The sequence below is a fragment of the Maylandia zebra genome, linkage group LG2, assembly GCF_041146795.1.
Source record: "Maylandia zebra isolate NMK-2024a linkage group LG2, Mzebra_GT3a, whole genome shotgun sequence".
Taxonomy (NCBI): Eukaryota; Metazoa; Chordata; class Actinopteri; order Cichliformes; family Cichlidae; genus Maylandia; species Maylandia zebra.
This window is the reverse complement of record NC_135168.1, coordinates 32,513,122-32,533,172: the sequence shown is the minus strand read 5'-3', so window position 1 is coordinate 32,533,172 and position 20,051 is coordinate 32,513,122. Positions and strand designations below refer to the sequence as shown.

Sequence of the window (20,051 nt, the reverse complement as noted above, 5' to 3'; positions counted from 1 at the left end):
TCAGCTGCTCTGTTTATGTACCTTTCAGTGGTGATTACCGGTCCAATCTGTCTGTTTAACAGAGCAAATATCAGAGCCTTGCAGAGTGTGTGTGTGTGTGTGTGTGATGCATACAGTTGCAGTGCAGAGGGTTGGAGAGATGCCACCGAGTTGCGTGGAGTTAAAGCAGCAGTAGGCTACAGCAGTTAAGTGTTTATTTACTCATACGTACAAACCTAACTGAGAGAGAGGAAGCAGAGGGACCACCGCCGGACTGAGGATATGTGTCAGACATACTGTACGGCCTTGGCAGCGGCCCGTGTTTTGCACGCAGCGCAGTAAAAGCTGTGTACTGTGTGTGCTAATGCGAGTGGGCAGACACGCTGGCAGGTAGTTCCCAGCATGCAGGAGGGAATGTGTTTGCAGAGTGGAACATTCGCAGAGATGAATGAGCTGCATTATACACTCAGATATTATTTTTCATTGCATTACAGTGCAGTTGGTCGCGAGATCGAGTCGTTTGTCATGCAAGAAGTGAATGTAGGCAATGTAGCTGACTGAAAGTGTAAACAGTTGTGTCTTTGGGTGTCAGGTTCAATCTGATGAATGAATGGAAGATCTTGCATGGGGAATTGTTTAGGTTCCACCTGCGGCCACTGGATGGCACCAAAACTACACAAACACACCAAGAAACAAATAAAGGCTGTGGAGAGAAACTGCTAATAAATAAATTATGAAAGCGGTAAATGTTAAACCGCTACCTGTAGTTAAACTAAGGTAGGTCATGGCTGCCTGCGTATTCTCAGACTGAAGCATATTCTCCAGCCTGTTGTTTGTTTGTTTTTTTTGATTCCGCCCCCCTGCAGCTACCGGAAACGCTAGATAAAGCCGAGGCTGGAAAGTGCGTCACACAGCTGAGCTGCGGAGAATAAACGGAACCTGCAGTCTAGCGCCGCAAGTCCCCCTCCCCTGTTATTTTTGTTTGCACAAGAAAAACCCAAGCTGACGTCTCTTCTTCCAGCATGGTGAAGATCGCCTTTAACTCGGCTCTGGCGCAGAAGGCGCTGGGCAAAGAGGTGCCAGCCGCTGTTAAGGTGAGCTAACGGGGCACAGCGCTGCGCCTGAGCCCGGTGTCCGACTTTAGCCTGGTAGCAGGCCTGCTGTGCCGGATCGGCCAGCAAAGCGTGTGGACTTCATCCATGTGAGCATTCACAGGGTTGTCGCGCATTGTTGTGCTAAGTGTGATTTGACACGCGGTGATTTTTGCATAGCGCATAGCGCAGGACACGATGGGACCGGCCTTCTCCTGCACAGCTGTTTTTGTGCGGAGGACAAAGATGGGGTGGGATTAAGGGATTGTTTAATCAAAGCTGAATGTGAATGTCATGCTAATATGATGTGTGCGTGTGTGTGTGTGTAGGACCCTGAAGTGGCCTCTGCTCCAGTGGGCGCCGAGGGCTCCACAGGTCGCTGCCTGCTCACCTTGTTAGGCATCGCCTTCATCCTCAGTGGGCTCATCGTAGGGGGGGCCTGTCTCTACCGATATTTCACCCCAAAGGTGTGTGCGCTGCAGCTCATTCTTCGTGAATATTCTCTTACACATGTTATCATCTTTTAAAAAGGGGTTGCAAAGAGTGGGAGGGGGTCTTATGAAATCAGAATATTTGATTTTAAAAAAAGCATTTAAAATCTAAAGTCCTCTCAAAGTAAGTACCTGTGTGTGTGTGTGTGTGTGTGTATATATATATATATATATATATATATATATATGTATATATATATATATATATGTGTGTGTGTATACATTAGGCCATGATTGTGGTTTCATAACTGTGCATAACACTTTAATGTTGCAGATCCTTATAGTAGATTCATTTTCTGTCCATCCTTATGCACGTGAGGCACATGCCACCAGCTCTGCAAGCAAGTCACTGAAACGCGTAGAAAGTTAAACTAAAACCCAAGACTATTTTACGTTATAACCTTTTCCAAATTGTTTCATTTTCACGTTGCAAATACAGGTCAGTGAAATCACCATGCACATAAGGTTGGGGGAGGGGCATCTGTGGGGCAGACTTTGCAGACTTTGCAGACTGCCTCTGGGAAATTAAGCAGCTGTATGAATTAATTTGGTTATCCACTGACGTTATCAGATATGTTTTCTTCCTCTCATAAACTGTCACTGTCTAGAAGTGATGAAGAATTATTAACACTGGTTTGTACCGTTAGAAAACAGAGTGCTATTGTTCACTCCTTTTCATGTTTAGAGAAAGTGCAGACTTCACCTTTTTTCCCCCAGTTGTTGTGTTGCCAGCAGGAGGGTCTTAGAGTCAATGAGATGAGGCAACCCCACACCCATGCAAATGAAGCAAAGCGGGGTGGGGGGGAGAGCAGTGTGTGAAACTGTAACTGTCAGTATGTTGCTTGAGAAATTCTGATAAAATTGAGATTTCATCACAGGAATCTGTTGCTCTGAATTTTGTCGTGCTTTTGATCTCAGCTGTTTCCTCACTTCTAAGCTTTGAAACTGTAGTGACACATGATACACAGAAAAAGATAACAATGCAGCAAAACTCAATGGTCCAGTTTGTGGATTTGCACAGCATTGAAGTGAATCTTGGACTAAAGTGGAGAAACCCTTGCAAAAAGAATCCATATCAATAATAGGTGCTGCCCCCTGTTTTGGAGGAAGGAAGGTTCAGGGTTTCAGTAGTCGTCATCATGGGCTCATCCGATTAGAATGAAAATAAGCAGTCATCAATCATGTGCAGGTTTTGTTGTTTTATTGTATATTGTATAACGGGTAAAGGAAAGAAAGACACACATGGACTGCTCTCTTCAGGGCTTAAGCAATCAGCATCATGGGCTCATCCGGTTAGAATAAGAATAAGCAGTCATCTAATTATTCTCAGGGTTTTCCTTTTATTCTCCAAATCAATAAGGCAAAGAAGGAAGGAAAGAAAGACACACATGGACTGCTCTCTCTCAGCTGCCACCCCATGTGGGAGTGAAGAAAGAGTGAGGGGTAGGTGAGTGCAGTCCTTATATAACGAGTGACAGGTGAGTGCAATTAAGGCCAAGCACCACACCCAATCAAAGGTGAGGAAAAGAAACAAGGTGCATCTGGTGAAGTGAATGTGCTGAAAGGTGAGCCTTTACAACAGCCCCCTCAGTTCATTTCATTCTGTTTGAAAGTATGATTCTTTTGATTGGATGCTCTTTGCAAACAAAAGGTAAGAGCACTGGGTGGGCGGGGCTTCTGACATCTCAGCCAGAGCCAGTGTGCCATAATTATCAGCATAATTATCACAATTTGATTTGCAAGAAAATAAATGCCTCACATATGCCAAAAATGTTACTGGAAATCTTTATTATCAGTGCCATGTGGAGAGTGAGTGTGTAAACATAAGCTTAAAACCTGATATTAAAAGAAACTATGATCAATAGTCATGGAAAAACTGTAGGCTTGTTTGTGTAAACGTAGTCCTGCTATATGCCGTGATGTAACTGTGCTGGAACCAAGCAGAACATGCGTGCTTTGGCTCCCCCTGGCAGCCTGAGCTTCCTCGACAGCTGCGTGATTGTTTTTCAGTAGTTGGTGCAGTGTGTGAAACGTGAACTTTAGACAGGAACAGAACACACAGGTTCACAGCTGATATTGCAGATTCACAGTAATACCAGATGATGCGTCTGTGGTTGTAGAGGCAAATCCCAGCTGCACTGCTGGTTGAAAATAAAATAACTCTATTACGGTGCGTTTTCTTTCTTTTTTTTTTTGTAAAATGTACATAAGCAAAGGTTCCAGTGCCCCCACCTCACTTTACATGTTCTTAAGACTAAATGAGATGCATTCTTCATCAGAGGATGTATCATGGCGCGATGGAGTTCAGAGACGTGTCGTCCGGAGCAGAGAGCCAGCCTTACTACTTGCCGCGAGTGGAGGAGGAGGTGGAGATCTCTGACAACATCGCCGTCATCAGCGTCCCTCCTCCCCGCTTCAGGCCCGGAGACCCCGCTTACATCCTGCACGACTTCAACAGGGTGAGGATTGTGGACTCTGTCACACTTGGCGCAGCTCGGTGGATGATTTCTGCTGCTCTAAATTCTTTCCCGATGATTTCATGTGTGTGTGTGAGCAGAAGCTGACGGCCTATCTGGACCTGACTCTGAGGACCTGCTTTGTGATTCCCCTGAACACCTCAGTAGTTCTCCCCCCTCAGGACCTCATTGACCTGTTCTCACAGCTGATGGTGAGTACGGTCCCTCCTAGCAGCACCTGAAGACACAGATGAAAGTCCAGACTTGGATGACGGACAAACCGAACACATAAGTCTTGTTAAAGCTCATGCACACATAAGAAATTCAGGGATGTGTTGTCATTCCACAAACTGTCTGCTCTTTAATCCTTCTCAAATCTGTAATATCTTTAATTTGTACATATGAAGGTAGGTTTTAAATATTGGCTAAACTGTAAAGTTCCTGTAATTCAGTTTTCTATTATTCACTGGCAGAGACTATGCAATAATATCATCTTAAGTGAAACGTAGGTTCTTGACAGGAAACTAAAGATGATAAATGAGCGACTTCCACCCACAGGCTTGTCCCCTTCTTCCTTTATTCATGCAGTAAACTAGAAGTACGCTGCATTTATACTGCATACTTGTATTCAAAAAGTCTCCATATTCAAATAGGGACTTTTTAAAAATCATTGATGTAGTGTTGGGTAGTTTTAGCATGTGAAGGTGGAAAAAGCTTGGCGGAGTTTAGTTTGCTTAGTGAGGAAATCAGGAAATTTCAACACTTGGTGTAGAGTTGTTTCACAAATCTATGTTTCATCACCTTTTTAAAAAAAAAAATTTATTCAGTTTTCACTGATCTGTTTTATCTGGTGGAAGATCAAAAGTATTTTTTTAATTTAAAAAGGTGCCCTGACAGTCTCATGCTCTGGTCTTTGTTCCAGTCTGACTCTTACCGCAGCTACCTGGTGCACGAGGACCTGGTGGTGACGGAGCGCATTGATGATGTCAAACCCCTGGGCTTTTATATCCGCCGTCTTTGTGATGGAAAAGAAACGTACAGAATGCAGCGCCGTGCCAGCCTGCCAGGTATAGATGTGATGGAAATGTAAAACCTCTGATTAACGTGCAGCTCTGTGGCAACCCCTCGGAAATAGGGTGCAGACCAGAGGAACTTGTGTATATAACATGCATGTCTTTAACTGTATTAAGCTGTAATATATAATCCTCTTTAATCTTTATATTACTTAATTATATTATTTAATCTTTAATTACGACATCACTGCTGTTATGCAAGATTTTTTTGCTTTACTCAGCAAGTGCAAACTAAAAAGTTTGAGTTTGCAACTTTTCCATCCTGTACTTGTCTCGTATTTTAGAAAGGAAGCTACTTGGCTGACATTAGCTCTTTCATAAATAACCAGAACGTCAAAATCAATGTCTGTATATAAAATATATCTGAAACTGGACTTTGTCTTACAGTTTCAGGATCATTTGCATTCATAGCTATGTGTAGAGCTGTTAAGTCATAAGCTAACATTAGCGGTAGCTAATGGTAATAAATAACCACACAGTCAAAATTAGGTCTTGTATTTAAAAGACGGATGCCCCCAACATGACTGTGCTCCTTAGTTTCAGGACTACAGGTTTGTAGTCATGAGTTAAGCTTTTTGGTAATACCGTGGTGCTGCTTAGTCATAAACTAGCATTAGCGGTAGCTAATAGTAAGCCACACGATGAAAATTAGTGCTAGTATTTAAAAGACAGACCCCACCGACATGACTGTGCTCTTTAGTTTCAGGACTATAGATTTGTAGTCATGAGTTAAGCTTTTCAGTAATATTGATGTAGTAGTGTTGTAAAGTAATCAGCTAACATTATCGCTAGCTAAAAAATAGCCAGACCATAAAAATTACTGTACTGTATTTCACACTGGTTATGTATAAAACTGTATGAGCTAGCTTGTTTAGCAGAGTGTTAGTGTAATTTATTATGATTTTATCTTTTGGCTAACAGAAACAGCTTTCAAACAAAATACGCTGACCACAACATAAAGGAAGCAAGCTGTCACATAATGCAGTTACAACTTTAGGCCTTCATACATTTCTGATGGTTGAGTTATATAAACATGTATCCCTGTATAGTTCTTATCAAGGATGAAGTTAGCTGCTGACATTGATAACTTTTTATTTACTAGGTACACATTAATATTGATTTTGGAGTCACTAATCACTATGGCTCAAACAGAAACTGCTGACTTATCAAGTAGATGCAGAAATTATACAGTGTCAAACACACTTTGGTTAGAAACCGAATAAGAGGACGAGTGTAAACAGGCACCAACCATGCTTGACACATCTTCCTAAATGTAGTTGTGTTTGAAATGTGTCAAACGCCCACGGCTGAATATTGAGATGAATACTTAGCACTGCTGCTTATTTGTCTTTTTGTTTGTCAGGTGGAGGCATCCAGAAGCGCTCTGCGGACGAATGTTTCACCATCCATCACTTTGAGAACAAGTTTGTGACTGAGACCCGCATCTGCAAGGCTTAAGCATGAATATAGGTCATAGAGAGCGAGAGAGGGTAGGTGGGAGTGGGCGGTGAAGGGAACAGCAGAAAGTTACTTCTGTACAAAACTCTTTCCAGTTTTTGCCTCCCCTGCTTTTAATCTAGTGTTGAGTGAATTTAAGTTGCAGCATTAGAGCCTAGCCCCCTTCTCCTCTGATGTACTCCCTCGAACCCGTGATAGGTCACAAGTGCGTAAGTATTCATTAGCTAGTCTTGTACTGGTTATTACTTTAAGTCAGTAAGCTAAAGTTAGATATACAAGTTTCATTTATTACGTTGCTTTCTGTTTTGTTGCTGTAGTTTCCTGCAGACAGATCTTATTGATGTTACTATATAACGACACATCCGCCTCATCCAGAGCAGAGCTATTAGTCGTCCTACTGAATATTCTAGTGAGATCATATTAGGCGTGTGTTGCGTCAACCTCCTGTCGCCGCTCTGACCCGGGTGCACGGTGCAGGTTCGACCAGGTATTTGTATTCTGTTACAGCGTGATATAGCACAAGTCAGCATGGAGATGTCTGGTACAGTATACGTGTAACATGCTTGTCCATGGATGGTAACACAACGCTCTCAAGTCACCAATGTTTGTAGATATCCCCCACAGTGCTGCTGTGTGATAACTTTAGTGTTTCTGATGGTCTCATACCTGATGGGAAACAGTCCAGCACCCTTACAATATATGACCAGTTTTTGTGTTTGTGTTTCAAGCTTCATGCGTGATCCTTAACCAGAGTGATGAGCTAACGATGAATAAGCTAAAGGGAAATTTCACTTAATTTGACTTGAAAACAGTCGGTTATCTAATTTGACTATTATGTATCCGTAGTGTTATAACACGAGATGGCTCCCTGTGATCTTTACACACATCGTGTGCTTAAATGGAAAACAGTCGTCCTTGATTTCTGAAGTCTGTCGAGCACATTTTAAGTCATTTTTTAGTAATTTCCTACTTGATGCCTGCACACAGAGACAATCAACAGGAAGTGTGTTTGTAAAGATGGGGTTTCTGTCTCTGCTTTTTAATTGAATACTAGAAGATATTAGGGGGGGAAACGCCCAATGTTGTGTGCAACTACTGAACTGAACTCCACTTTGTTGTTTGAATAAAGTTGCATTTGTTTACCTACTGAACGTCGCAGTGGCTTTGTTATTATAATGGCGGTGAAAGCGGCACCAACACTAACCCTTTTATCATCCTGCGAAGGACATCGGGTTATCAAAACACTGGATCTGGAGGAAAACTGTCGCTGCATTTCGGGGTTTTCCTCTCTTTCACTTGCTGACACTACTCGCCCTTCATCGAGGAAATGCAAATTGAGAGGGGGAAGGGGAAAAAAACATTTATTGAGAAATAAATAGGTTTAAAAAAATAACATTTTAAAACTCTACTTCCATATTTTCACATTCCCGTTTCAGCATAAATGTTATTTCCATAGTTTGCAGGAAGTTGAAGTTTGCATAGTCTTCAGTCTCAGTTAGTGGTTGCGGGGAGGCTGTCGCCACCAGAAGTTTAGTCCTCCTCTTCGTCCTGTTCTCCGGTTATACAGGACAGACGCCGGCTGAGATGTATGCTCTCCGGTATCTCTGGCTTGCTCAGTCGCCTCCAGAATTCATCAGTAGTGAAATAGTACATGATAGGGTCCAGGCTGCAGTTCAGGCTGGCCAGGCAGAGTGTGACTGGGTGACTTCGAAGAACCAGTTTCTGAAAGTCACAGCTGGTAACTTTCTTAGCTTTGACCATAAGGTCGAGAGGCATCGTGGCGTGGTAAGGTACAAAGCACACTAAGAAGACTACAGCACAGCTTAGTATCATCCTCAGCGCTCTCTTTTTCTCCCCTCTGTCAGAAATAGCATTTGCTGTATTTTCCCGAAGGCTCCAAATAGTCATGCACGTGCAGCCTAGCACCAAAACGAGAGGGACGAAGAAGCCGAACAGCTCTAGTAAAATCAAGAGGGCCCACATTGCCAAAGGACCGATATCCTTCCGCAGAGGCAGCTCCGTGAAACACTTATTTGTGTCGTTCCTTTCGGGCAAGGAAGGATCGTGTCTGAGCAGAGGGAATCCGAGGCAGACGGTACAGATGATCAGCCAGATGATCCCACATATTAACACGTCTCCTTTTTGTCGACCCGAGTTGTACAACAGCGGACGCATGATGAGCTCACAGCGACGTATGCTGACGAAAACCAGGAAGTAGATGGAGGCATACATGTTGACGTACTTGAGATAGAAGCAGAACATGCAGAAGAAATACCCAAAGGGCCAGGAGTTATTCAGGTAGTAGTAGATCCGCAGAGGCAGAGAGAGCACCTGAGGAGAGGCCAGAGTGACAAAATTGAAGGCAGAGAACAGCAGGCAAACGCTGATGTACATATTTGCTCTTTGGCGATGATGGTAAGGAGCTCGCTTGGTTATCTAGTAAACAGAAACATTTCTAAATAGATTTTTAAAATAAAATCCTCCCCGTTAGGCAGTTCATTGGAATAAAGAGATGAACTTCTGTAGTTGTTGTGTTCTATAATGGAAGTTTTTTCTTGTGGTTGGAATTCTCCCACAACTCTGCCAACATCTAAGAGTCATTTTGTTTTTTTGACTTCCTAATTTAGTACATGAAAGCAGAACAAAAACTAAAGAGGTCATTACACTAATTTGCTTTATTGCAGTTTTAAAACCATATTGTAGGATCAGCATTACAACACTAAATGTAACTATTAGAGGCACGAGTAGTGTAACAAGTACTTCTTGCATGCAAACTTCTTCCCTGATTAAAGCTTGACCCCTGAGGACGGCTATGTGGTCACTTAACCACACAACCACATCATGTGATTTCACAGTAATGGTTTAAACTAGAAAGTAAGTGCGAAATACGACTGAAGAGGATTTTTTACCTGCAGTAGGTCGGCCACAGCCAGGTTCATCATGAACACCACGGCCTTCTTGGTCTCTCTGATGTAGGCCCTGAACACCCACAGCGCCAGCACGTTACCCAGCAGGCCCGGTGCTAAGATCACACTGTACACCACGGCATACAAATGGTGCTGGTAGTCTATTATCTCACTGGTATTGGAGCAGTTCATATTAGGAGAACTGACATTCATGTCAGTGTTAAGATGAGCTGCCTTGCAAACCAGCAGGAAGCTTGTATCAGCAGAGCTGCTTGTAGTCCGGTGACGGGCTGGTTTGAGCATCCATGCCGCTGGTTACATCATGCTGCAGCCCGTGCAGCTGGTACTCTCTGCGGCATGTCAGACAGAGGAAGAGTGTCTTTTGTTTTAAGTTTTTGTCCAGCGCTGATGTGTCCTCCAGGCTTCTCTGCGATCCCCAAAGAGTCTGGTGGTCTGGTAGAGGAAAGAAAAGTAAGTTAAGTTAGTGTAGTCGGAGGTGGAAAGCGTTACCAGAAAGAGGAAGAAAAACAACTACAGGTTTCTGTGCTGTCACCTCACACCAAGAGGTTCTGTCTCTGCCTGTGTTTTCTCACACACTGTAGTACAAATCAGCTCTTGACAGCGACGCAGTTGAGTTTTAACTGCTTTATCTTTCGCCTAGTGCAGCCTAGGGATATTAAAGTTACTGTTTTGCATGTTGCATAGATAGCCATCAGAATTGGAGAAGGAACCTTTTTAGATGAGACACAGATGACATTGTGCTCGGCGGCAGCACCTGCCAGCTATAATCTCCCATGTGTTTTTATGAATAACGTAATTAATCAATGATCCTTGATAGCTGTGTTTTTGCAGTGCCCTTTACAGCAAGCGTGCAAACCCGCAGAGAAGTCGGTAAAATCCCCCACGTGCTGCTTCACTGCCGAGCATTATGGTGCCTGCACTGAGTCTGTGTGAAATAACTACGGCGCAAGGCATCAAAGTGAAACTAGCGTGGTTAGCGCAGGCAGACCAGGCAACTGGTTAACAGCCCAGATCAAGGAAAAACCTGTCACTAAAGAGCACTTTGAGATGAGGAGCAGCACCGCGGGTGGTTTTTCGATGTAGGTGACGCCTGTAACGCGCTTCTTTTTTTCCCTCCTTCTTTGTGACACACACACAGAGCAGAAAATGAAAGTAACAGAGATGAAATTTTAAAGCTTTTAGATGACCTTCAACTTAGATTATCTTCAAATGCTTTCGGTTCAAATGGAAATAGTAATGTTAGGGACTGAACAGCCTATAGGTGCACACACCCACAGCTATAAACTTTAGTGCGTATAAACCAGTTTAAAATTATGTTTTTTTACTTACTGTTGTCATCCTCTTTTTGATCAGCTTTTGTTTCTTGTTATCTTATTTCTAATGAGACTTATTAGACCCTAGCAAACCCAGGAACGATGTGGTGTTGTGATCTTCCACATACCTAGTACCCAGACACCTGCTATGCTCAAATAAACATCTCCATGTGTTTATTTCTGGCCTCCATTAGTACATTAATCCTCTATCAGTTTAAAAGGGACAATGTTTATCATGTGGACCCTTAAATCATACACTGTCTTCCTCCCTTCCCCCTCTCTTTAAGCTAGCTTTCTTCTGATTGGCTGCTCCTTGCAACCAAAAGGTTTGAATAGCTGGTGGGTGGAGCTGCTGTGCTAACCGCATTGGGATATTTTTAAGTGACATCATCCAGAGCAAAAAGCAGTGAAAAAAAGAACAGAAACTGTGTTTAGAGTATTCTGAAGCCTGAACTTTGACTCACAGGGATTAGTAATGCATACTCTGATGTCATTATTTGGAACTTTGGCCTTGTTTAGCACTATGAGAACACTATATATGTATGGCAGAATGTTAGCAAAGCATATTAGACCTACTTTAACCAGTTTCAGGACATCTCAGGATCATTTATGAACCATTTTATCGATGTGAAAATGCAAATCAGCCAGTAAAATATTGTTCATATTTGACAAGAAACTTACTGCCACGTAAACTGTTCAGAAAAGCATTTTTTGTTTTGTTTTTTACACCTACTATACTCAAAACACGCAGCAAAAATTGTGTAGCTATTTTCGTGCGTGAGGGGGAAATGGCACTTGCCAAACACAAGACAAACAGTGGTTAACTAACTGCTCCTAGTTCTCTTTATGGGCTCCCTCAGCAGGTTTTTATACACGATATTCGCGTTCCTGTTGCTTAACTAAAAGAACGCCACATTTCTTTACAGGGAAATGACTAAATATAGTGGCACATTTGACTACATTTGAATGCATACATTTGGCTGCTAGCATTGCACTGCTGTTTCAGCTGCAACAGTAAAAAGATGACACGGTTTGAGTATTGCCTTCTCACCCGTGTGTCTGCCCTCCCCTAAAGAGTCACGAGATAAATTCTGCGTTGGAGTAAAATGATTAATAGGGTGGACCTTTTTAGAAAAAAACAAAAAACCTTTATTTGGGAATATATTTTTACTTTCTTCAATGTTAAAGCTATTTATCTAAGACATTTACACTTTTTTTTGTTAGTTTGTACTCCTTGTTTTTGTAAGCGGTTACAAGCCAAAGAAGTTTAGGCAGCAGTCTTTTGATAATGACCTGTTTAGTAACTTGTACCTTTAGCAGTGTGTAAGTAAATGTAGCGGAGTGTAAACAGCGATCCCTGCCTGGGATGTACCAGTGTAAATGTATAAAGTAGTATTTGGGCCTGAACTTAACTCCTCACAATCATACACAAACAAACAGTGGAATTTTATTTGTAAAAAGGGGGGGTATGCTAAGCTTGGACTGCTTCTCAGCTCCCTGACTGCCTTTTATGCTCAGGCCGAGGCCCCAGTAGACCGTCAGCCCTCGGACTGCCTTTTAACTCAGTGACCGCTGACCTGTGTGTTACTGTTTGAAAAGGATTCTCCACTTATTACTCTCACTTATGCACGTACCATGTGCTTCCTTCCAAGGCTGTGTGTTGATTTGTATGATGTGCAAAAGGCCAATCTGTGACAAGCTCTCGTTTCCTTCTCGCAGTAGAGGCTTTAACATGTATGTACAGGAGTCAAACCGAGACCATCTGTTGTGAAAGTAACATGTTTACGGTAACGAGCGTCGAGATCAAGCTGAAATTTCCATCTAACCGAGAGAAGTGAGCTGTTTTTAAAAAGATAAAGCTAAAAAGAAAAGGCAAGTGCTGCTCCCCTACCTTAGGACTCAGTAGTTTTCATCAGGTCTTGCCAGTGGAAACACATAATCTCATCTGCTGTGATTCACCTCCGTCTGTGGGCTGCTGGCATGTAAGCAGCTTTCTGAAGATCTGACCTCGTGTTTCAGAACCAAAAACGCTGCCGGTGAGCATCGGGGTCCCTCCACGTGTGTGTGCCCTGTTCAGATACACAAGAAAATATGCCGTGATCTCCAGGAAGTCCACTGACACATAAAGACCAGACACCCCAATACTGGCCCTCACACACACACACACGCACTTCAACATAACAGGCATTCCACACACTGGAGAAACAGACAAGGTCCCCCATGAGCCATGACTCCACATAGAAAGCATCCACACACAAACCCCCACACACTCGCTACTTTCTCCGAACACTTCTGAACATTATTAGCAATTAATAATCATCCTCTCACCTCTGTCTTTAAAGATGCTGGAGAAACGAAAAGCTGATAAGACCGAGGCGTCAGATGAAAAACTCCATCCTCCTTTCTCCTCCTCTAACACTCTTTAATTTCAGTGTCCCGCCTCTTTCTCTCTCTCTGCCTCTCTCTTTCATTCTACCTCTCTATCTATCTTTCATATCCATTAACTTTTGTCTTCACTCGTACTCTTTCCTGTTTTGATTTCTTATCTATCACTCGTTGCATGTGTGTCGCCCGTCTGTGTGTCTGCTGTTCTGGGGATTTTAGCGCGCACACACACACACAGACACACACACAGAGGGCTTCCTGTGAGCGTAGGGGTGTGGTTTACAAGAATTTTCTTTTGACGCTTCTGCTATTACACTCTTAGTTGCCATTTCCTTGTGGACAAAGTCAACACGTCAACACGCACTTTTTTTGTTTTATTGACAGGACATCAAAAAAAAATCAATCAAAAATAAATATTTACACCAAAGCCACGACGCAAACTTTCACAAGTTACAATGTGACACTGTCAGAAAGCAAACGCTACACTTTGATGCGTGTGAGAACAGAGAAACAAGAGGCAGGTGCATTTTGGTGGATGATTCATTCTTGGTAGATTTCCTTAGGTGGGCTGCATTTGTGCGTCTGGGGGCTGATGTAGACTCAGAGTTCGCTCAGGCTTGGCCTGTACAGATGGGTGGGTGGGGGGGCGCCTGACAGTTACTGGTTTCAGAGCTGCTGTAACTGCTGCCAACTGCCTTCACCACTTTGCATTCTGAGAGGAAGTGAAGCAAAAATGAGCTGGCACCTGTTTTCACATTTTACCTGAAAGAAAAAAAGTCCAACTCGCAGTGAAGAAACAAACATCAGAGCCAGAGATGAGACTTAAAGCTTTTAATGGGAGTGCATTTCACATACAGCTTTTATTACATAGCTTATATCAAGTTTTATACACACAAACTGAAACATTGGGCAGCGTTTACGATACTGCATGTTGGAGGGTGTTTTCTGCTTGCTTTAGAGGAGGCGGGCTTCACACAACTCAGGTCAATGTCTTTTGGGTTGTTTGTGTTCAGACAGCTGCAACATGTCAGCTGATCATATCCAGCTTGGACCCGGTGTCAGTCGGCTTTAAAGTTCAACAGAATCCTTCATGGACTTTTCCTCTGAGCAATGCTACTCCCTGTATGAGGAGGTGCTCATGAGTCTGCTCTGCAAAGGACACTGGGTCGGTGATGTGGTCGGGGAGGAGATGGAGGACGAGAAGGAGGAGGTGCGCCTTTTGAGGTGCATCCTAAACTCGGCTGTAAGAAAGTAATAAAGGATGGGGTTGAAGCAGCAGCTCAGGCCCGCCATGCACAGAGACACTGGGTGAAACTGGAGCACCACCCTTCTGACGGTGCAGCTGGACACGATACTCTGCTTCACCATCAGGTAGAGCGCGAAGTTGAGGTGGTACGGAGCGAAGCAGAACAAAAAGAGAATGAAGCAGCCCACCACCATCCGCAGAGCACGCCGCTTCTCGCCATTTGTGTGCTTTTCATTCGGTTTCTCCGCCTGGCAGTTGGAGGTGACTGAGTGGAGGCGGCTGCGTGCTGAGGAGTTGAAGGAGTTGTGCTGATCCTGGATCTGCTTCTCCTTGAGTGACCAGAAGATGCGGACGGTGCTGTATGACATGCATGCTAGAGGGATTAGGAAACCACACGCCTCAAGAAAGACCAGCATGGTGATCGTCAACGAGAGAGGAGGTTGGCGCATGGGCAAGTCTTTAAAACAGCCCGCCGAAGTGGCGTTGGAGTCTAAACTCTGTTTGGTGACACCTAAGGGAAACTGGGCATGGGTGCTGTTTAATGCCACTTCATTTTTGCTACTGTTGTTGCTACTCCGCATCAGGATAAAGGGAGAGCAGCTCAGACCAACCACAACCCACACTACAAAGCTGATCAGCAGGTCATAGCGACGCCGCCACCTTCGAGCCGTGAACGGCTTCTGCAGGAACAGACACCTCTGCATGCTGATGCACACCTGAAATCAGAGAGAAATGAAAAGAAGCTACTTTGTTATTTATTCTGAGGCACAGGAAGCAAAGCAGTTCCAAGAAGGAAGACAGAGGCTTTCATTCAAATCACTTTCTGCTTTGGAGTTTAATTTTTAAAACAAAAACAACAACAAAAGTGCTTTGTACTGACATTTGACTGATTTTAAATGTAATGAAAACTAGAAAGATCTCATTTGATTATCCTTGTTCCCTGTGATGAGCATTATCAGGAAATTCAAGGCTTGCTTTCCCTAAACTGCCTGCTTACCAGGAACATTATAGCGGCGTACATGTTGAGATATTTCAGGTAGAAGCAGAACAAGCAGAGACCGCGTCCAAAGGGCCAGGTGTGCGTGAAATAATAATAGATCCTGAGGGGCAGAGAGAGGATGTGGGCCAGGTCTGCGATCGCCAGGTTTATCATGAAGATCACCGCCTTGGTCTTCTTGCTGTTAAACGGCACATACAGAGAGAGTTAGTGAAAACATACCTGAAAATCTAAAGGTGTGAACTTGTATGAGTGTTACCTGATGTATCTGAGGAGGACCCAGAGTGCAGTGGTGTTGAGCAGCAGCCCGGGTATGAAGAGTATCAGGTAGAAGTAGGTGTATATCACGTCCATTTTCTGATTCCAGACCGTTTCATTGTAGTTGCATTCAGTCATATTGGTGACCATATTTCTTTTTCCCTCACAGTGACACCGATGATATAACCAAGCGTGCCTTTCCTTTGATCATAATTTTTTTTTGCTGAAGTACCTTTGACAGCTGAAAGGCAGAGGAGAACTTGTGAAACATCCGATGCACATACACGTTGCGCTTTATCTTTATTTTCATAATTTGCCCTTAATAAAAATCTTGTAGCCTGCGCGTGGAAAGAAAAAAGCTGAACAGTGCTTCATGTTTCCCGTTATGTTGTTGCGAAAGTTGAAACTAAAAGTTTGCTTTGAAAACTGGAATCAGCAGCTGCCAGAGCAACAGTCAACGGTGAACCTACATTTTCACTTTGGCAGGTGTGAAGCCTCCTGCAGTGTGACACATACTTTGTAGCTTTAAACCCAGTTTAACACAGAAATGCTCCAAAAAACAAGAGCAACTGCAAAAAAACTGCATACTGGTTTAATTCAAATCCAATTCAATTCAATTTTATTTATATAGCGCCAAATCACAACAGCAGTCGCCTCAAGACGCTTTATATTGTACAGTAGATCGTACAATAATAGATACAGAGAAAAACCCAACAATCATATGACCCCTTTAGAGCAAGCACATTGGTGACAGTGGGAAGGAAAAACTCCCTTTTAACAGGAAGAAACCTCCAACAGAACCAGGCTCAGGGAGGGGCGGGGCCATCTGCGGTGACCGGTTGGGGTGAGAGAACTGAATGACTGCAAACGTCTATATGTAAAAAAGTATCAAGTGTATTTAGATGAGATGATGTAATCATTGAGTCTAAAAGTGAATGTTAACAACTCATTAAAGGGGCATTCCATGAATTCAGTTCATCCACTTTCATTCGTTGCTGTTGCTCCTGACATCATCATCCCGATGATGTCATTAGCACTACAGGAAAAAAATTTAAGAGTTTGGCTTTTGCTTGAAAATCAACCGGGGCATTCATTTCATGCTATTTGAATCTGTTAGCCACTTTGCAACCCACCTCAGCGATCCCTTTCATGCTGCAACATCAACACCTGCTCTATCCTATGTGCTACTCCTCGTTTCACCTCAGTGTGCACATGGAAAGGCAGAGGGAGGTGTGTCCTCTTAGATCAGCTAAAAATAAATTGCTACAAGTAGAAATATCAGTCTTCCTTCACTATATTTGTTCCTTACTGATCAGTCAGGATATCCCCACCTTTCTTCTTTGGGGCTTGTTTGTGGGAATTTCTAAACAGATTTTGAAGCAGATGTAGCTGCTCTCTGGAGATAAGTGCCATAAAGTCTATTGGACTGGTAAGCTGCAGACCCAGATAAAAACAAGGTGTCATAAAGCAGCAGCCAGCAAAACACAGAAAAGGCTTGCACTAATGGCATATAGCAAAATTACAACAATTTTCTATATGAAGTAATTTTGGTCATCACAGCCAAGCTAATATGAAAAAAAAAATGATTCAGTTAAGATTTTTCCTCCCCATTCTTGTGTGATGGTTAATTGTTTAAATTATGTGTTTTTATATGAGAACGCCATGAAAAAGCTGTTAAAGTGAAAATAAATCAAAAACTGCTTAGGACGGCAGCAGGAAGTGACCGGAAGAAAGATCGGGGACTGGCTCTGCTTATCACGGGAGGATCATCCTTCCTCTAACATCATTATAAGTCCGCACCCTTTCCTACACTAGGCCCACGAGGGGAACACAGTAATAGTGGTCGTTTTTTAAACTGCTTCACCAGATTCAGGCCTGTTTAGACTTGTCTGACAGCTGCTGAGACTCTCAGTTTAAAAAAGCTCCCTGATGATGCCTGTACGATAAAGAGTTGTGTAATACTATCTGAGGAGTTGTGCTTAAGGAAATTACAGAAACCGAGAATTCATTTTCATGACACACCATGAAACACATGTAAAGAGTTTCTTATAGCTGTTAAACGTGCTAACATAAAATATCAAGTTGATATGATTAAATATTGGTGATACAGTAACTGGTGATTCGCTTTAGCCAACATCGAAACAAAAACAACAATAACGATAACTTTTTTTTTTCAGCGTATCAGAAATTTCAAAGTCTTTATATCTTGTGACACAAAAGCTTTCGTATGCACACGGCGACACATGTACATTTCCAGATTTAAGATTAAATGCAAAGTGAAAGCACTAATAACAGTCCGTTAACATCAGCAATATTCAAAGCATGACTCTGACCGCAGGGCACAGCAGCATGACGCCCTCACAGACATGTCTACACAAACAAACACTGTGTCAATACCTCGTTTCTTGTGCCTCTAAATCACCCGTATAGGCAGAAGGTCGAGGTCAGAGCCAGGAGCGACCGCGTGGAGCATCGCGCACACCTTCTACAAAGTCCTCGCGCTGTGCAGCAGAAAAAGGAGTCAACAGATGCCGAAAGAAGAATCTGTCAGCGCACTGCAGGTGAAGACAGCATGAAGCTGATGGTGATGTGATATGAGAGTGTTTGCTGGAGGTGGCGGGATCTGGTGTCACTTGTTTTCTGACTCAACTAGCTGCCAGTTTTGAAGGGAAGGGGAAGCTCTGCCCTATTGCGTTTGAGTGTTTTTCTGCAGTTTGCGACGTCGTCACTAGTGCTTAGCAACGCACGTAAGAGCTAAGACGAGCAGAGTTGGACACACATGTGGTTAAACCAAATGGCAGCAGGAAAAGAGGTTACGCTGAAAGAGCACAGGCAGATGCAGACACATGCTTGTTTTTCTTACCTCAGAAATTTCTGAAGATTTTCAAAAGATCTTTTCAAAGGTGATCTGGTCCGCAGACGCAGCAGATCCCGAGGAAATCAGCCCTCTTCTTTAGCTTCTCTTCTTTGCAGTCTGTATTTAAATACATCTACAGTGCAACACTGACGGTGTAAAAGTTGTCTCAGTTCACTGACAGCCGTTGTGACCAAAATAACTGCACTCATCTGCTTCCCCGTTCAGATTCCGTACTTCCGTTTTTAAATCATAGTATTTATTCAGCAAAATGTAGGTTACCTGGCTCCTAGTCCTCTAAAAATTAAAAAGAAAAATTAAATAAAAAAGCTGCATTTGTGTGTCCTCTGACAATGAGCAGTAGCTTTTAGGCTTTGTTCTTGTGGTTATGGTTTTCGTTCACGAGGCCTAGAGAAAAAAAAGAAGGAAAGCCTTCACGTGCTGTAGAAATGTTTAACCACGCTTCAGCTTTATGACATACACTCGCCATCCTGTTACTTTCACAGCATGAGGCCACACCCAGAGAAAATAACTTGATAACACTTCCCATGCTTGCCCCAGCTGCTTTATGGCTTCTCTGAGACTTCTACAGGGCTGACAAACAGGTGACTATAAAGCCCAAAACAGGAAAATAATCAGCAAACGTGGAACGTGGTCTGTGGTCAGTCTGTCTCAAATTAAAAATTGCTGTTCTTCCAACTTGTTGCCACTAGATGTCAGGACAAGCCACTGGTCATAAATGACTGAGCCATGTGCATTTTTCTCTTCTAGATTTAGGGCAGACTGTTTCTTTAACAGACGTGCTCGAACGGTAAACATCTGACTGTTATCTGTTCAAAAAAATGGAAAAAAAGTGACGCAACACTCTTGGAATGAACCACTCGGGGGGTGAAGCTCATGCATACCTCTACACTCCCACTGTTCTTATTTCCTGGTTTTCTTCTCTCCTCCTGCTACCCTTGACCCCAAATCTGAGAATCCAAAGACTGCTGCCCCTCTGTCGTTCTGCTGCTAAATGCTCCCATCATTCACACAACCAGACGCACCCCCCCCCCCCCAAACACCCTTATTTCTCACTGTGCATACCAATGAAGCAGGTATACTCTGTTACATTGCCAACTAAGGCAATGGAAAGCAAAAGTTGTAGTGCTTAGTAAAGGAATAGAAAAAACTAAACTTGTACCTACATTGAGTGTAATGACCCCAAGAGAATTTATTGAGCTTCTCCAGCAGGGGGCTGTAAGTACACAGAGAGAAGCTGCGAGCCTGCTGTCATCCTCGGCTCTACAGTTTATGCTTTAATGACCAAACACGAGGTGGTGCTTCAAGCATGGTGGCATAGGGACTACTTGTTGAACTACTGAAACTCGCTGGGTTGGAAGACGGTAGAGTTCAGCAACACAGCTGGTTGCTCTACACTGTGTTGTTTACTCTCTGGACCGTTTATAATTCCAAGGTTTGAAGATTAAATAAAGCCCTCCAAACAATCCAGCAATCCAACCCAAACTTGTAGCTCGGTTGAT

The 20,051-nt window shown here is 43.2% G+C and overlaps 3 protein-coding genes across 5 annotated transcripts; 1 reads left to right on the top strand and 2 right to left on the bottom strand.

Annotated features, from left to right (window-relative positions):
- The first annotated feature begins 852 nt into the window (after positions 1–852).
- Positions 853–7,699, top strand: LOC101482749 (integral membrane protein 2A). The gene is made up of 6 exons (XM_004563238.5): positions 853–1,073; positions 1,400–1,537; positions 3,841–4,020; positions 4,119–4,229; positions 4,940–5,084; positions 6,454–7,699. Exons 1-6 carry the CDS (start codon positions 1,002–1,004, stop codon positions 6,546–6,548), a joined length of 741 nt encoding a protein of 246 aa, XP_004563295.1. The 5' UTR covers positions 853–1,001; the 3' UTR covers positions 6,549–7,699.
- gpr174 (G protein-coupled receptor 174) lies at positions 6,785–13,930 on the bottom strand. Its single transcript, XM_012922422.2, has 4 exons — positions 13,117–13,930; positions 12,680–12,857; positions 9,458–9,907; positions 6,785–8,879 (listed from the first exon to the last, which is right to left on the bottom strand). Exons 3-4 carry the CDS (start codon positions 9,755–9,757, stop codon positions 8,079–8,081), a joined length of 1,101 nt encoding a protein of 366 aa, XP_012777876.2. The 5' UTR covers positions 9,758–9,907; positions 12,680–12,857; positions 13,117–13,930; the 3' UTR covers positions 6,785–8,078.
- Positions 13,931–13,989: 59 nt separating this feature from the next.
- On the bottom strand, positions 13,990–19,479 carry p2ry10 (P2Y receptor family member 10). Of its 3 annotated transcripts, XM_012922419.5 has the most exons (5): positions 18,538–19,478; positions 18,072–18,175; positions 15,676–15,915; positions 15,417–15,597; positions 13,990–15,135 (listed from the first exon to the last, which is right to left on the bottom strand). In XM_012922419.5, exons 3-5 carry the CDS (start codon positions 15,822–15,824, stop codon positions 14,287–14,289), a joined length of 1,179 nt encoding a protein of 392 aa, XP_012777873.1. In that variant the 5' UTR covers positions 15,825–15,915; positions 18,072–18,175; positions 18,538–19,478; the 3' UTR covers positions 13,990–14,286. The 3 variants fall into 3 exon arrangements, with proteins under 3 accessions (XP_012777873.1, XP_012777874.1, XP_024660122.1); XM_012922420.5 differs by lacking the exon at positions 18,072–18,175 and having other exon boundaries at positions 18,538–19,479; XM_024804354.2 differs by lacking the exon at positions 18,538–19,478 and having other exon boundaries at positions 18,072–18,521.
- Positions 19,480–20,051: the final 572 nt, after the last annotated feature.

Bases quoted from the DNA above. Each gene is read 5' to 3' on its own strand.
- LOC101482749 (XM_004563238.5), top strand. From the start codon at position 1,002: ATGGTGAAGATCGCCTTTAACTCGGCTCTGGCGCAGAAGGCGCTGGGC. The intron at 4,230-4,939 runs GTGAGTACGGTC...TCTTTGTTCCAG, and splicing joins ACCTGTTCTCACAGCTGATG to TCTGACTCTTACCGCAGCTA. The intron at 5,085-6,453 runs GTATAGATGTGA...TTTGTTTGTCAG, and splicing joins GCGCCGTGCCAGCCTGCCAG to GTGGAGGCATCCAGAAGCGC.
- gpr174 (XM_012922422.2), bottom strand. From the start codon at position 9,757: ATGCTCAAACCAGCCCGTCACCGGACTACAAGCAGCTCTGCTGATACA. The intron at 8,880-9,457 runs GTAAAAAATCCT...GCCTCTCCTCAG, and splicing joins CTGTGGCCGACCTACTGCAG to GTGCTCTCTCTGCCTCTGCG.
- p2ry10 (XM_012922420.5), bottom strand. From the start codon at position 15,824: ATGGTCACCAATATGACTGAATGCAACTACAATGAAACGGTCTGGAAT. The intron at 15,598-15,675 runs GTAACACTCATA...GCCGTTTAACAG, and splicing joins GTCCTCCTCAGATACATCAG to CAAGAAGACCAAGGCGGTGA. The intron at 15,136-15,416 runs GTAAGCAGGCAG...CTCTGATTTCAG, and splicing joins ACGCCGCTATAATGTTCCTG to GTGTGCATCAGCATGCAGAG.